This window comes from Palaemon carinicauda, chromosome 9 (assembly GCF_036898095.1).
Source record: "Palaemon carinicauda isolate YSFRI2023 chromosome 9, ASM3689809v2, whole genome shotgun sequence".
In the NCBI taxonomy this organism is placed as follows: domain Eukaryota; kingdom Metazoa; phylum Arthropoda; class Malacostraca; order Decapoda; family Palaemonidae; genus Palaemon; species Palaemon carinicauda.
In genome coordinates this window covers 76,245,057-76,262,455 of record NC_090733.1, presented here as the reverse complement: position 1 = coordinate 76,262,455, position 17,399 = coordinate 76,245,057, and the positions used below count along the sequence as shown (strand labels likewise).

The following is a 17,399-nucleotide window of genomic DNA, read 5'->3' as shown; positions in this document are numbered from 1 at the left end:
TGATATTGAGAGATCATCCACAAATAATGTTGAGAGAACATCCTGGGGAATGGCTGAGGATATCCCATTAATTGCTAGTGCAAAAAGGGTTACACTCAGCACACTACCCTGAGGAACTCCTTCTTCCTGGCACTTACTCTCAGATAGTGTTTCCCCAACTCTCACTTGAAAAACTCTACGTGAAAGAAATGCCTAAATAAATAGTGGCAGCTCTCCTCTCAATCCCAATTCATGAATGGTTTTCAGTATACCATATCTCCATGTGGTATCATATGCCTTTTCAAGGTCAAAAAATACTGTAACATGGTGCTGTTTGGAAGCAAAGGCTTCACAAATAGAAGACTCTAGTCGTATCAACACATCAGTCGTTGAGTGCATTTTTCGGAATCCACATTGAATCGGTGATAAAATACCTTTCTTTTCAAGGTACCACATCAGCCTTGCATTGACCATCTTCTCCATGATTTTACATAAACAAGATGTCAATGCAATAGGACGATAGTTTGCTGCTAAAAACTTGTCTTTACCGGGTTTTAAAAACGCTAAAATAATGGCTAGTTCCCAAACACTTGGGTAACTATGATCATGCCATATTCTATTAATAATACTTAAAATAAATAGCTTTGTATTAAAATGTACATGTTTAATCATTGCATATGGAATTCCATCGGGTCCAGGGGCTGTATCATTGCAATGAGCAAGTGCGGAATCAAATTCTCTTTCAGTGAAAGGAGAATTATACGACTCTTCCCTTCTTGTTGCAAAATTTAAAATTTTCTTTTCTTCAACGCTCCTATACTGGTGACCAGGGGCTCCTTCACACTTGCTGGATACATTTGAAAAATGATTAGCCAGGGCATTGCTAACTTCCTTTGCTTCAGTTACATACTGGCCATTCACCTTCAACACTGGTGGTGGGTTGGGGGTGAATTTGCCAGCTATCTTTTTTACTTTCCTCCACACAGAAGATGGTGGTGTTCTACTGTTAATGGAGGAAACAAAAGACATCCATGACTGGCGCCTTGCTTCTTTCATGGCACGACGGAACTGTGCTCTACATTTCTTGTACATAATTAAATTCTCATCAGTTCTGCGTCTACGCAATCGTGTTAAAGATCTTCTTGTGGCTCTGTGCAGGGCAGTTAGTTCTGAAGACCACCACGGGACTGGTCGTCGTTTGAATAACCCTGTTGTTTTGGGAATTGAATTGACTCCTGCTGTATGGAGAGTTCCATTCAGTAAGTCTATGGCATCATCGATATTTTCAACTTGTCCTGCATCCCCCTCAATTTCGCTTAGCTCACGAAATTTATCCCAGTCCGCCTTGTCAAGATTCCATCGTGGCGATCCCTGTAAAGGTGGACCATTGTTGGTGTTTATAATGATTGGTGCGTGATCACTAGTATGCCAATCATCTAATGTTCTCCAATCGAAGTCGATTAGGCAATTAGAGCTTACGATTGCTAGGTCAATACATGACAAGGTACCTGTCTGGACATGAAAGTGTGTGGGCTCTCCTGTATTAAGGAGTCCCACATCTTCATTTTCCACAATTGATGATATGATATTTCCCCTCGTGTTTGCTAAAACATCACCCCACAAAGGATGTCTACCATTCAAATCTCCAAGTAAAAGAAAAGGTTGAGGGAGTTGTTGAATCACCTCCACTAAGTTGTCATACAAAATGTTATCATTTGGAGGCAAGTACAGAGAACAAATTGTATATTTTCGCCCTATATCGATCTGTACAACCACTGCCTGCAGAGGTGTACGAATAGACAGAGAAACTTGGGGAACATCTCGACGAACGTATATGAGACTTCCGCCATGGCTCCCCACTTGGTGATCATATAGTGTCCTATAACTAATGTATTCGCGAGGACAAGGGGTATTATGATCAAGTTTGCTCTCCTGTAGACAAATAATTATGGGGGAATGCTCATGAATAAGGAGCTTAAGTTCTTCATATTTGGCCCTTAAACCCTGACAATTCCATTGCAAAATGGAGGAAAAAACTATGGTTTATAATTTGGTAGACCCCTTGGATGGAGTCTTCCCATTAGCAGTTTTTGATCTAACACTATTTTTAGGTGGTTTTATTAAAGAAGGTCTTGATAGATTGGGTTTAGAATTTATGATTTTCTTTTTGTCTTTTTGATCTGATTGTTGAGGAGGTTGGTGGACCTCCACTTGAATTTCCGATTTATTTAAATTGACTTCCAGATCAGAAATATCAACAGACAAATCCTCATATTTATTTGACGTCGTAATTTTGATATTTCTTATGGAAGGGGGCGAGAGAGATGGAGGTCTCTCTCTTTTCCGATTAGTAGGTTTTGAGCTACCAGGTTTTTGCACCTTCCCCAATACAGGTGCACCTGGTAACTTGGTGTCAGGTGGCATCTCCATCAAATCAGGCAAGGACATGGCCTGGGAGAGGTTAGTACTATTGTTGGTAATGGGGGACGAAGGCTGTACAGAAATGGGCAATGACCCATTTTTAATACGCTGTGGCAAAGCCTCAGAAGGCAATACGATTACTTTGTCATGCAGTACTTTATCATCAGAGGTTGTATTTCTTTTCTTAGAATTACTGGTAGTGCTAGGTGGGGTCGCTGTCTCCTGTGGTAAATTTACCTTTGATTTTAAGGCCTTTGCATAGCTGGTTGATTTATTCAACATTCTTTTTGCGTGTCCCACACTTATGTGTTCTAAACTTGATTTGTTTAGGGCAGCTTCCTCCAACTTATACAGTTCGCATCTCCTATCAGTTGATTTATGATTCAAATTGCAATTTGAACACCTGGCCTCAAGTGTACATTCTCCATGATAAGTTTTGGAGCAAATACCACACATTTTTCCATTTTTGCAAACTTTGGATGGGTGTCCAAATTTAAAACAATTAAAACATTGCAGGGGCTTTTGTTTGAAAGGCCGAACTTTAATCCTTTCATTTTCAATAAAAATATGGAAAGGTACATCAGCATCCTGGAAAGTAAGTATAATCATTGAAGTTCCAGGAACCTTATGCACTTTCCATACATTTAATGGACACATAGAAAGTATCTCCTCCTCTGTAAATTCGTATAGGTCCTTATTAAAGACCACTCCCCTTCCATAACTAAAATTTAGATGAGGTTTCATTTCCAATGTAATTTCATCACTGCCTGTCTGTAAGTTGGACAGTATTGCAGACTGAGTCGAAGATTTGGCATGGATGAGATAACTGTTCTTCCCAAAACGAGATATATCTCCAGGTGCTATGGTTCCTACTTTTTTTTGGATAAACTTACATATTTTAAAATAATTCCCTATTATCCCTTTAGGTTCAGCTAAGAGCCACATTGGTGGTTTGGGTTTTCTCTGTGAAGGCATGGGTACATTTCTATCTTTTTCAAACCAATCAGCAGGTTTGTACACATCCAATTCCTTTGGGACCTTATCACAAAGAGCTCCCATGATGTTCAATTCGTTAATTTTGATACTACTAATATTACTTATGGCATTAAATGCTTCATCATGACTTTCAAAAGATATCCAAGAGTCCCATTTTTCATCTCCAAGTCGCATCCTTATTTCCTTTATCAATCCATAGCACTCAAATGCTCTATATATATCATCATAATTTGTCTCTAATGGGATTTGGGAAACATGAAGGAATCGTAGTTTCCCTGTGTTACCCAAATTGCTAGATTTTTTAACATCAGTAGAGTGGTCCTTTTTAGTTCGAAGGTCGTCAACAGAGTTTTCCTTAATTACAGTAGCAGAAGTCGTCAACAGTGCCGGGGGGGAGTCAGCAAATCCAGGGGATGGGGAGTCAGTATTTGAAGGGTCCATATTTAAGGGTGGGATTTTCAGGTTTTTTGTTGTTTTGTTGGGGTACCTGCTTGAGAATTATAAGAAAGTATCATACGTTGGGAAGGAAATTTGCATTCTCCACTATCGGCACAATGAGAGTATATTTCCCCGATGGTCCACTCCATACCCTACCCGAAGGATAGCATCAAAACAGATATAGAGGCACAGGTGTAAGCTAAACCCGCCTGTTAGGACTGAGACCAAAGTAATATGGAATCATCCTCCCCATATCTGTAATGATGGGCTTCCGGCCAAAAGCCAAGAGTCCCACCTCAAGGATTGGATCCCCCTGGATTCCGATGACCCAACCCTTGAGAGTAGTTCCGCCAAAAAGGTCCAAACCATCTTTGGGATGGCTGAGATCATCCAATACTCTCATATATAGCTTTGAATGCGAATACCTCCCAACCGTGATCCCTTCTCCCATTCATCTAAGCAGGCAGTAATAACGAATGTGGAAATATCCACGCCATTTAAATAAAATAGAAAAAAATAAATAAATAAATAAATGAACAAATAAAATAAATAAATAAATATATATATATACATATATATATATACATATACATATATATATATATACATATATACACATATATATACATATACACATACATATACATACACACGCATACACCTACATATATATATAACTAAGAAAAATAATAATCATAGAGATAGGACAGCAAGATGAAAGAAAGGAAATTTGATAAAATTAGGAGAAGGTCGAAGTAATATTAAGCAGAAGAAAAAGATGAAAGAGAGAAATTTAGATTCGAACTGGGGGAGCAATTTCCCGAAGTTCGAGAGCCCTCTTGCCCGTCACCAAGATTCAGCACGGGAATGAAATGCCGTGCTGAAGCTCAATGACTTCATCAAGGCATTCTCTCATTAAGAGGGTGGAAAGAAGTGAAGAGAGTAAGGAATGCTGGTTCAAGAATTGAAGAGACAGTGAAAGATGGAAATGGAAGGTTGTTGAAAGGAGAGGCGGCAAGCAAAAAGTGGGCGGAATATTTTGAAAGTTTACTGAATGTTGAGGATAATACGGAGGCAGATATAATTGCTGTTGCAGGTGTTGAGGTGCCGGTGATGGGAGATGAGAATGAGAGAGAGATTACAAGAGAGGAAGTGAGGAGAGCACTAGATGAAACGAGAGTAGGAAAAGCATCTGGTATGGATGGTGTGAGAGCTGAGATGTTGAAGGTAGGGGGTGTGACTGTACTTGAATGGTTGGTGAGATTGTTTAATTGTGTTTTGTGTTGTCAATGGTACCAGTAGATTGGGTTTGTGCATGTATTGTACCACTATATAAGGGTAAGGGAGATGTGCATGAGTGCTGTAATTCAAGGGGTATTAGTTTGTTGAGTATGGTGGGAAAAGTGTATAGTAGATTACTGATTCATAGGATTAAGGATAAAACAGAGAATGCAATCTTAGAAGTACAGGGTGGTTTTAGAAGTGGTAGGGGTTGTCTGAATCAAATTTTTACAGTTAGGCAGATATGCGAGAAATATTTAGCAAAAGGTAAGGAGGTGTATGTTATGTTTATGGATCTGGAGAAAGCGTAAGATAGAGTTGATAGGGAAGCAATGTGGAATGTGATGAGGTTATATGGAGTTGGTGGAAGGTTGTTGCAAGCAGTGAAAAGTTCCTACAAAGGTAGTAAAGCATGTGTTAGGATAGGAAATGAAGTGAGCGATTGGTTTCCGTTGAGAGTGGGGCCGAGACAGGGATGTGTGATGTCGCCGGGGTTGTTCAACTTGTATACTGATGGAGTGGTGAGAGAGGTGAATGCTCGAGTACTTTGACGAGGATTGAAACTGGTAGACGAGAATGACCATGAATGGGAGGTAAATCAGTTGTTGTTTGCGGATGATACTGTACTGGTTGCAGACTCGGAAGAGAAGCTTGGCCGATTAGTGACAGAATTTGCAAGGGTGTGTGAGAGAAGGAAGTTGAGAGTTAATGTGCGTAAGAGTAAGATGTACGAGAAGGGAGGGTGGTGCGAGGTTGAATGTCATGTTGAATGGAGAGTTACTTGAGGAGGTGGATCAGTTTAAGTACTTGGGGTCTGTTGTTGCAGAAAATAGTGGAGTGGAAGCAGATGTATGTCAGAGAGTGAATGAAGGATGCAAAGTGTTGGGGACAGTTAAGGGAGTAGTAAAAAATAGAGGGTTGGATCTGTGGACCAAGCACTACAGGGCAAACATTACAGGCATGGTGTGTGCTGCATCATGGCTTGGAGAGAGGCTCATATCCACCTTCGGCTAAGAGACTTTCTTGAGCATGACCTGTCAGAAAATGTGAAAAAGAAGCTGGACATTCTGCGTAACGCACTCACCGAAACACAAGAGGCACTTCACGAAACTCACTCTGACCTTGAAAATGACAATGACATGAAGACTTTGATCAACTGAGTTTATGAGAAACCTGGTACCGACATGGGGACTTTTGGCTTTCGTTCATAGAGATATCAGACCCTCTTGTACAGAATCTTGATGCGTGCCACACCAGAAATGGACAGGAGTACATATATTCAACATACAACATGTTGACTGGACTGATGGCATACAACAACCATGATTATGGAAGGTGGCTGCCGGATTACAGGGCAATGTTGTCTTCTTTGTCAAAAGGAATTCTTTAACAATCACTTTGCCCAGTCTATGACAGGTCTACCCTACTCCTGTCAACCACTTGACCTCTGGATCGAAACAACCATGAATCTGAACTCTTAGTTGAAACAAGGCTGGCTTTGCCTTTTGCAAAACGAGAAGCAACTGTTCTCTACAACAAGGAATGTAAACAATGTGGCCAGAGTGAAGGCTGCAGTGAAGCAGAATGTCAAATTTGAGCGTTGCAACAGGAAACATGTTGAGCAAACAGTTCAGGATCTACAGCACTGCATGAAAGAATTTAGCACTGAACCATATGATAACTCATCACCTTAACTGAGGTCACTGCAGTCTGGTCTGGTTGCTTCTCCACAGCTAATACAAGACTTCAACACTGCTTTTCAAGATGGACAAGAAAAGGTTGAAACTCTCCTGAACGAGCGAGTATTCACGAAGAGACAGCCTCTCACTGCAACCATCCACAAGAATAAAAGGCAAAGCTTTGCCAGTGAACAGATTTGTGCACCAGCAGGTACGCCTATGAAAGTGGCTCAGATGGAGAGGTCGGGTCTGACAGCCCTGGTGGACCTTGCAGAAGGATCAGGCATGCTCCCACTTGAGTCAGCCCTTGAGGGGATAGTGACTGAGGAGTGCTTGTCTCTGTACAATGTAGACGAGTCATTGCGCAAAACAATGAAGAGCAAGCTCCTAGATCAGTTTAACCTTGACCCAGTTGTTCAAGAACCAGAAAACTACATCAGCATTGTTGACATGGGTATGATCTGGTGGCTAACCACTCCCACACCCGCAAAGACGCAAGATGGCTGAAAGTACTGCTGGAAGGACTATCTAGAAAAGATCTGCAAGATCATTTTCTCACACCATGCCAATGCAAGCCCTTACATCATTCTTTTCAACGACAAGTATGACTTTCCTTTCAGCATAAAGATGATGAGCACGATCGAAGGGCAGCAAAACATGCACATATTCTAAAAGTTTTTCCAAAGCCCAAAGACACATTTCCAGGAGCTGCTGAATTTAACCAACTGATGGTCAGATCAGGGAACAAGATCAGACTGCAAAAGCTCCTCAGGGAACAGCTGAAAGCACAAGCTTCTATGATGTGTTGTGGAATAATCTACTGTAAGGGAGAAAGAGCAACCAATGTGAGCACTGGTGTAGCAAACACAGACTTTATTTTCAGACATCCAGAGGCTGACACAATGATGTTCTCTGCCTACGCCAAGCTCAGGACGGGGAACTTTAATGGGGCAGTGGTACTTGACAGTGAAGATACAGATGTGTATGTTCAAACAGCATATCTCTCACAGCAACTCTCTGGTGATCTACTTATCAAACGCAAGCATGTCTTTATCAACTACCGTGACATGCTACCAGAAGAAGTCTCACAGATCATCATCCCTCTCTATGTGATCACTGGCAGTGATCATACGTCGGGGTCCATGGTCATGGAAAGAAGGTGATGGAGACAGTGATCTCTGATCCCGAGGCGAGAAAGCTCCTGGGAGGAATAGGTGAAAGCATCGACTTGGAGGATAGTATCAGAGCTGATATGAAGACCTTTGTACTGTCCTGTATCTATGGTGAAAGTGCAGATGCTACTTGCATGCAAGCAAGGACTTCCAAGTGGCAAAAAATGAAGAAAAAGAGTATGATCTGCCTCCCACCTGATGATGACTCCTTGAATCCTCATGTTGAAAGGACAAACTATATCACATATTGCCAACAACACTACAACTTGTTTGACCATCCATCCCCTATTGGTCATGGCTGGGAACTTGTGAATGGAAAAAGCCGATCAGTGTGCTACACACAACCCCCCTTGCCCCAACAGCTCATGCTTCCTGACTCCTCAGAGGAGAGGGAATCTGACAGTGAGATGAGCGAGTCTGGGGATTCAACAGATTCAGAAGTATAATAGTCCCATGATTGACATAGAACAATTGATTTAGTGGTGTACATTTGCTAATCAATATCAATTTATTGTTTGATATTTTCTTGTGTTTCAACGTGTTTCAACAATTAACCTTGGTTTTGTTGTAAAGTGATTTTTGTATCTTTACTTTTACTTCTATCATTAATAAAATAATTCATCACAAAAAAAAAAACTTTCATTACAACCTACTATAAAAGCTCTATAATGACCTGGCAAAATTGAACATTTGGAGCTCAAAATTGGCGGTCATAGTGAATTTGGATATGATAAACAGCTCAAATCAATAAAATAATAACTGAAATTAATTTCCCCAGCCAAAAAAACTATAATACATATTTTGTACAACACTCAAAGCCAAACCAGGAAAAAGTTCATTTTTTGAACAGGCGACGGCGGCCATTTTTCAATTCAGGGCTTTCAAAAGTTGTGCCCACACTTTTGACAGGGGCATGGGGGCTAAATTTCTTTTTTATCCCTCCAAAAAGTCGAATCCAATGAGAAAAGTACCTCTGCTCTCAGTGGTCATGGAACTTATGAAAATGACAAGGGGGTAGGCTCTTTAGGACAAATACTAACCTTTTCAGCATTCCACACAAGTTCCACTTCCAAATGAGTATAACAATATGAGTTGTGGGTAAGACTTTGAAAAAAATTAACTAAAATTCCCTGACACCAAAACCAAAATAAATTTTAAGAAAATAATTGATCAATAGAAAGAAGTATAAATGAGGGGAAGAGAAAAAATAGTAAAATTAAATAAATACTGTATGGTGAAAGTTTCAACTTAATAGGGAGGGGAGCAAAAGTTGGGGGGGTTACGCCTCACACAAAAGAAGTCTTTCGCTGTAAAGACATCCTCTTAACTTTGAAGCAAAACATGACATAACGTAAGAATACTAATGTATTTACAAGCAGCTAATAACTAAATTTGCAAATACAGTAAATTCCCAAGATAGAGATATTTGACATGATCTGTAAGAGATATGAACCTGCATATACAATAAATAAATGTTTTAAGTTTTTTCTTAAATAGTCTATCAGGAATAAATGACTTTAAGAATTCTTTTGACACACATGTAAGCTAGCTCATTAGTGTTACGGAAACCAGCTGACTAAAAACAATAGAGATTTGATGGATAGGGTTATGAGTTAATCAATGTAGAATTAGGAAATTTTCCACTTAAAGGACTACTCTTAGAATGAATCTCTTTCATGTGTAGAGAACTTATTGTACAGAACTAAGAGTTGACTATAATTGCAGCTGTATTATTTTGTAGAGGAATTATACATAACTAGGAGTTGGCTACTGTATAATTGCAGCTGTATTATTTCATAGAGGACTTACTGTACAGAACTAGAGTTGACTATAATGGCAGCTGTAATATTTCATAGAGAACTTACTGTACTGAACTTTGACTATAATTGCAGCTGTACTATTTTGTAGAAGACTTCCTGTACAGAATCAAGAGTTGGCTATAACTGAAGCTGTAATACTTCTTCTAAATAAAACTTATATCATAGAGGACTTACTAAACAGAACTAAAAATTGACACAATTGCAGCTGTATAATTTCTGCTAAACAAAAACAAGAAAAAGAGAAACACTTACATATAACCTTGAATGGGTTGTATTGCCAGGTTCAGCTGCATTAGTTGCACCTTCTGCTCTATACAATTCTCTATTATGTTTAACTAATGCACCTTGAGGCCATAGTACTGAATTAGACCAAGGGTTATAGGGTGCATGAGCTGACCGTCCCTCAACTCTTGCCCATCCGCCTAAATGCATTGAAGATCGATGGAGGACGTCACAATATCTGCCAATGAAATCGCTAAGTTATTCTAAAAATAATTCAAAATTTCTCTTGAATATTTCATAAAAAATTCTAAACCATGAAAAGAGAAAGGAACTACTCAATTTATTATCAAAAACTGTTACTAAACACCCAGATGAAATATCAAGTTATTGCATCTAATTGGTAGGTAATTATGATAGATAAGTTTTGTATCATGAAATAAGAAATATATCTTTCGAAGCAAGAGATTTTCGACCATTAAAAGAATCTAGTTTATGCTCTCAATATTATATTTCCTTTGCAGGGGTACCTGCCTTGAAGTCAGAGGCAGCTGGCTCAGGATCGGTATACTGACAATAACTTATCAACCTTGGTAGCTCATAGTTTGACTGAAGTCAAATGAGACTTTTAGCAACTTTATTACTAACAGTGGCGAGGTGAGAGGAAAAATGTTATTTTGATAATAAAATAAATTTTTGAATATACTTACCCGGTGATAATAATAGCTGCAACTCTGTTGCTCGACAGAAAACTCTAAGGTAAAATTCGCCAGCGATCGCTACACAGGTTGCGGGTGTGCCCAACAGCGCCATCTGTCGTCCAGATACCCAGTACTCAATGTAAACAAAGAACTCAATTTTCTCCTCGTCCCACTGCGTCTCTATTGGGGAGGAAGGGAGGGTCCTTTAATTTATAATCACCGGGTAAGTATATTCAAAAATTTATTTTATTATCAAAATAACATTTTTCAATATTTAACTTAGCCGGTAATTATAATAGCTGATTCACACCCAGGGGGGTGGGTAGAGACCAGCAAAATATGTTTACATTATTATGAGCTAAGAATTTTTATTTCATTTTAGAAGTTATCAAAATAACAAAAACAAAATAAATAGGTACCTGGTAAGGAAGTCGACTTGAACAATTTCTCTGCCTTTTAAGTACATCTTCCTTACGGAGCCTCGCGATCCTCTTAGGATGCTGAACGACCCCTAGGATCTGAAGTATCAAGGGTTGCAACCCATACAACAGGACCTCATCAAAACCCCTAATCTAGGCGCTCTCAAGAAATGACTTTGACCACCCGCCAAATCAACCAGGATGCGAAAGGCTTCTTAGCCTTCCGGACAACCCAAAAAACAACAATAAAAACATTTCAAGAGAAAGATTAGAAGGGTATGGAATTAGGGAATTGTAGTGGTTGAGCCCTCACCCACTACTGCACTCGCTGCTACGAATGGTCCCAGTGTGTAGCAGTTCTTGTAAAGAGACTGGACATCTTTCAAGTAAAATGACGCAAACACTGACTTGCTTCTCCAATAGGTTGCGTCCATTATTCTTTGCAGAGATATATTTTGCTTAAAGGCCACGTAAGTTGTTACAGCTCTAACTTCGTGCGTCTTCACCTTAAGCAAAGTTCGGTCTTCCTCACTCAGATGTGAATGAGCTTCTCGTATTAACAATCTGATAAAGTCTGACCAAGCATTCTTTGACAAAGGCAAGGATGGTTTCTTAACTGAACACCATAAAGCTTCAGATTGGCCTTGTAAAGGTTTAGTACGCTTTAAATAGAACTTAAGAGCTCTAACAGGGCATAAGACTCTTTCTAGTTCATTGCCTACGATCTCCGATAAGCTGGGGATATCGAAAGATTTAGGCCAAGGCCGAGAAGGCAGCTCATTTTTGGTTAGAAAACCAAGTTGTAGCGAACAAGTGGCTTTTTCTGACGAAAATCCTATGTTCTTGCTGAAGGCATGAATCTCACTGACTCTTTTAGCCGAGGCTAAGCATACCAGGAAAAGAGTCTTAAGAGTGAGATCTTTCAGGGAGGCTGATTGTAACGGCTCCAACCTGTCTGATATGAAGAATCTTAGTACCACGTCTAAATTCCATCCAGGGGTAGCCAAACGACGCTCCTTGGAGGTCTCAAAAGACTTAAGGAGGTCTTGCAGATCTTTATGTTTGGAAAGATCTAAGCCTCTATGCCGGAAGACCGATGCCAACATGCTTCTGTAGCCCTTGATAGTGGGAGCTGAAAGGGATCGTCCTTTTCTCAGGTATAAGAGAAAAACAGCTATTTGAGCTACAGAGGTACTGGTCGAGGATACAGAAACTGACTTGCACCAGTCTCGGAAGACTTCCCACTTCGATTGGTAGACTCTAATGGAAGAAGCTCTCCTTGCTCTAGCAATCGCACTGGCTGCTTCCTTCGAAAAGCCTCTAGCTCTCGAGAGTCTTTCGATAGACTGAAGGCAGTCAGACGAAGAGCGTGGAGGCTTTGGAGTACCTTCTTTACGTGTGGGTGACATAGAAGGTCTACCCTTAGAGGAAGACTACTGGGAACGTCTACTAACCATCGAAGTATCTCGGTGAACCATTCTCTCGCGGGCCAGAGGGAAGCAACTAACGTCAACCTTGTCCCTTCGTGAGAGGAGAACTTCTGCAGTACCTTGTTGACAATCTTGAACGGTGGGAATGCGTAGAGATCCAGATGTGACCAATCTAGGAGGAAAGCATCTATATGTATTGCTGCTGGGTCTGGGGCTGGAGAGCAATAGATTGGAAGCCTCTTGGTCAGCGAGGTTGCAAAGAGATCTATGGATGGTTTTACCCCAAGTGGCCCAAAGTCTCTTGCACACATCCTTGTGGAGGGTCCATTCGGTTGGAATTACTTGCCCTTTCCGACTGAGACAATCTGCTATGACGTTCAAGTCGCCTTGGATGAACCTTGTTATTAGGGAGATGTCTTGACCTTTTGACCAGATGAGCAGGTCCCTTGTGATCTCGTACAACGTCAGTGAGTGGGTACCTCCTTGTTTGGAGATGTACGCCAAGGCCGTGGTGATGTCCGAGTTAACTTCCACCACTTTGCCTCGAAGGAGAGACTTGAAGCTTTTCAAGGCCAGATGTACTGCCAACAGCTCCTTGCAGTTTATATGCATGCTCCTCTGACTCGAGTTCCACAGTCCTGAGCATTCCCGACCGTCTAGTGTCGCGCCCCAGCCCACGTCCGATGCGTCCGAGAAGAGAACGTGATTGGGAGTCTGAACAGCCAGGGGAAGACCCTCTCTTAGGTTGATATTGTCCTTCCACCAAGTCAGACAAGACTTTATCTTTTCGGAAACCGGGATCGAGACCGCTTCTAGCGTCTTGTCCTTTTTCCAGTGAAAAGCTAGATGGTATTGAAGAGGACGGAGGTGTAGTCTTCCTAGTGACACAAATTGTTCCACGGATGACAGCGTCCCTACCAGACTCATCCACAGCCTGACTGAGCAGCGTTCTTCTTCAGCATCTTCTGGATGGATAGCAGGGCTTGATCTATTCTGGGGGCTGATCGTCTTGTTGTTCAGCAACGTCCTCATCAGAGGGTTCCTCATCCGAAAACTGATGAGGAAACGGCAACGGAGTAGGCAACGTCTGGCTCGCTGAGTCCGGTCGCACTGGTGGATGCGTGACGGAGCCGGACGCAATATCATGGAACTGCTGCACAGTCTGTAAACTGTCAACAACCATGGGTGCGCGAGGAAGCACAGCGTCAACCCGAGACTGTCTAGACCGTCTGGGTTGTGCAGTCAACACCCTACCGGGTTGCTGAGGTTGACGCACTGGGTCAAAACAAGTCACCTCTGCTGGTTGTTGAACGTCCTGAACGTCAACAACCACCTCCGAGCGTCGCTTAACGTCAACGTGCGGCTGGCAACCCACACTGGGTCGCATCGGTGGAGGAACCACCTCAACTGGCAGACGCGAGTAGGTTACCTCAGCGTCAACAGGGCGCACAACCGACCGGTTGGAAGGTTGTTGGCCAGAAGGTTCGGTAGCAACCTTCTCCGCATTAAAGTTCTCTATCAAGGACGCAAGCTTGGACTGCATGTCTTGCAGCAAAGCCCATTTAGGGTCTACAGGAGCAGGTGTGGCAACAGACGGGGTTAGCGACTGAGGCGGTACCGTTTACCATCCCTGAAAGCTTTGTTATGCGTGACATAATTGTACAGCAAAACTTCAAAGGCTCGAAAACAGCTGTGAAGTTGACCTGCAAACAACTTGGAGCGTCTCCTGGCCAGGCGCCAGGGAGAGTCTACGAGAATTGAGAAGTCTATATGGGCAGAGGCATGAACTCCCAAGCCGAGAACTTCTCTCGTGTCATATCAGACTCTCGCTCTATAAACCAGTTTAAAAGAAGGGAAAGCAAAGGCTGTATCCCCCAAACTCCTCCTGGTGAAAAACCAGTCGCCTAGCCAACGTAAAGCTCTCTAGGAGAGCGAGAGAGCACTAGCTTAAAAACAACGGCTTCGAAGTAGCTAGGCCTAGTGTAAGCTCTGACGTTTAGGCGAACGAGGAGCAGCAGTTACAAAAAGATCCGGACAAAGATCCTTAAAAAAATCATCCTGATTTAATTAAAGTCCATAGGAGGCTAAGCAGCTTTAGGCTCCTCTCCATCTGACAGAGTCCTCAAGGGAATATCAGTAGGAGGGGGAACAGCAACTTCCTCATCTACAGGAACCTTGTCCGATAAAAGCTGAGTCTCAAACAAGGGAGAGACCTACCGTGGTGGCAATGCTTTACAAGCAGAGTCCACACTCACTGGTGTATTAGTAGCGGACCAGAACGCAACGTCATGTAACTGCTTGACAGTCTGTGAACTGTCAACAACTGAACTGTCAACCACAACAGGTGCGTGAGGACGCACAGCGTCCACTCGAGACTGCTTTGACTGCCTAGACTGAGCAGTCAAAACAACTCTAGAATGCGGAGGTTGACGCACAGCGTCAAAACAAGTCAACTCCGATTGTTAGTGAACGTCTTGAACGTCAACAGGAGCATCAGCAAGTGGCCTAACGTCCAAATGCGGCTGAAAAACCACACGAGACCGCATCGAGTGTGGTTCTAAACAACCTGACTGACGTGACTAAGCTACGCCAACGTCAACAGAAAGCACAAAGGAACGTTAGGTTGGCTGAAAGCCAGGATATCGATGAGATAAACGGCTAGACTCAACGGACTAATCGGCAGAATAGTCTTCCATACGGGAGGCAAGCATATACTGCATGTCTTGCCATACAACCCATAAGGATCAACGGAAATGGTTGTGGTAAGAGACGAGGGTAACGTCTGTGACCACAACACTTTGCCTACAAAAAAAGACTCTCGGAGTCTGTGTTACGCTTTTGTTAGGCGGCGAGCAGTTATCCGATGACTGCATAGGGTCAGAGCTGTCCTAATGGTTGTAACCAGGACGCTGGACCTGTCCTGAAAGGACTGACTTTCGCTTAAGGGCTTCGAAACCTTGTGACAGGTTTCTTATGCAAAAAGCCTTCGGATGACGAGGAGAAACAACGTCTCTCTCGTTTTATGGTAGGGGAGATCTTGGTAAGATACACCCGATACCATAGAGGGAAAACGTCTGTTCGTTGGTCAAGGCCTCTCGAACCCATAAGTCGTTTGACATTACTTCTCCCCTGGGCTTGGGAGCATGTAAGAGGTCCCGGACTAGGTGAACGACAGGCACGAACAGACGAACCCTCGGACGCAACACTGTAACACTTTGCGCATATCACTTTATCACTTCGATTTTCTGTTTTGCACTTATTTCACTGAAATCGAAACTTTTACTGATTTCTACCTGAAACACGCAATTCTACCCTTCATTAAAAGGTAGTAATTGCGAAATCAGTCGTATAATGCAAGCTCATTAATACCAGCAAAAAACAGAAAACATATTTTAAGATAAAAAAATTAGTGGCTGGGAAAGAGACTAAACACTAGTTCATATAACTACGTTTTCAATCTCTCACCGCACATAGCCTGGGGACGAGAATAAAAAACTAAAACGTTTTCTCCTTCCTCCCCTTACAGCGACTAGGGCGAGAGTAACACGAGAACAACGTTACCCGCTTTAACGGAACGTTTTCTCTCCTCTCTCTCCCTCCGTCTCTATCTCTCTCTCTCTTTCTCTCTTGATTTCGCACCTAAGAGAAGAGCCCAATTATATTTCGTCAAAAAAACATGTTATTTGACTAAAGGAAAAAACTGAAAGGTTTTTCAAATAAAAAGTTCCTTTAAAATAGAATTTAAAACATTTAAGCTAAGAAAGAATGAACAAAACGTCAGAATCGATTTACTCTTACTGCAAAGTGAAACCGTGATACACTCTCTCTCTATCGTAACGATAGAGCGCATGTTGAACGTCCTGAACGTCAACAACTGCGTAGCATAAATAAACTAAACGTAAGTTCATCTTTGAAAACAGTACGAAGACTATCAAAGAAATTCTTTCATAAAATATTACATTTAAAAAGTTTTAAATCCTTAGCTCTTTAAAAGCTAATTACGATATAAAGGGCTCAACGTTGATTAACTTCGGTTTCCAAGTTAGGACCGCCTACTCTCAGGAAAGGTCTATATAAACAAAACATTAAAATTATTTTTATATGTTTATAATAAATGGAAAGTTAATCGAAGAGGCCTAATAAAGGCGGAGAGATATAAAATATATAGAGGAAAATCTATAACGTGATATAATTACTAAAAGCCTAAACACACTTCCGTCTAAGGGAAGGGTCGGCCATTTAAAAGTGAACGAAAGCCCATACTCTCTTTGTCACCATAATTAAATCTATCCAAAACGAATTCAAGATTTAAGATGAAGATAAAACACCTGCATAGCGAAAGCTCAAAACTAGAATAAAGTACTTCACCAATTAGTTGTGAAAAAACTCCAGTTTAGCAACAGCGAGTAAGTACGTCTTGTCGATAGCTCGACAGAGAGAAAATTGAGTTCTTTGTTTACATTGAGTACTGGGTATCTGGACGACAGATGGCGCTGTTGGGCACACCCGCAACCTGTGTAGCGATCGCTGGCGAATTTTACCTTAGAGTTTTCTGTCGAGCAACAGAGTTGCAGCTATTATAATCACCGGCTAAGTTAAATATTGAAAATTATGCAACTCCTTAGTAAGTATTCAAATAATTAATCTTAATAATATATCTATTTTAATCACTCTTACCTGAGAGTAACATAACTGAAAACCACATTCCCAAGGATAGCAGGATAAAGGGTAGTGGTAAACCATTAACAGCATTCAAAACAAAAATAAAACAACTCATACCAGAAATAAAAGAAATACTTTCTGATATAACCCAGGAACATAACGTGTGCGGACACAATGTCGAA

At 41.5% G+C, this 17,399-nt stretch overlaps 1 protein-coding gene across 1 annotated transcript in view; it reads right to left on the bottom strand.

Moving 5' to 3' along the window:
* The window catches only part of LOC137647004 (transmembrane protein 39A), a 116,255-nt gene that overhangs the window by 24,635 nt on the left and 74,221 nt on the right, over positions 1–17,399 (bottom strand). Inside the window, exon 7 of the mRNA XM_068380111.1 lies at positions 10,039–10,246. Coding sequence (XP_068236212.1) covers positions 10,039–10,246 — 208 coding nt within the window. The remainder of the gene's footprint in view (positions 1–10,038; positions 10,247–17,399) is intronic.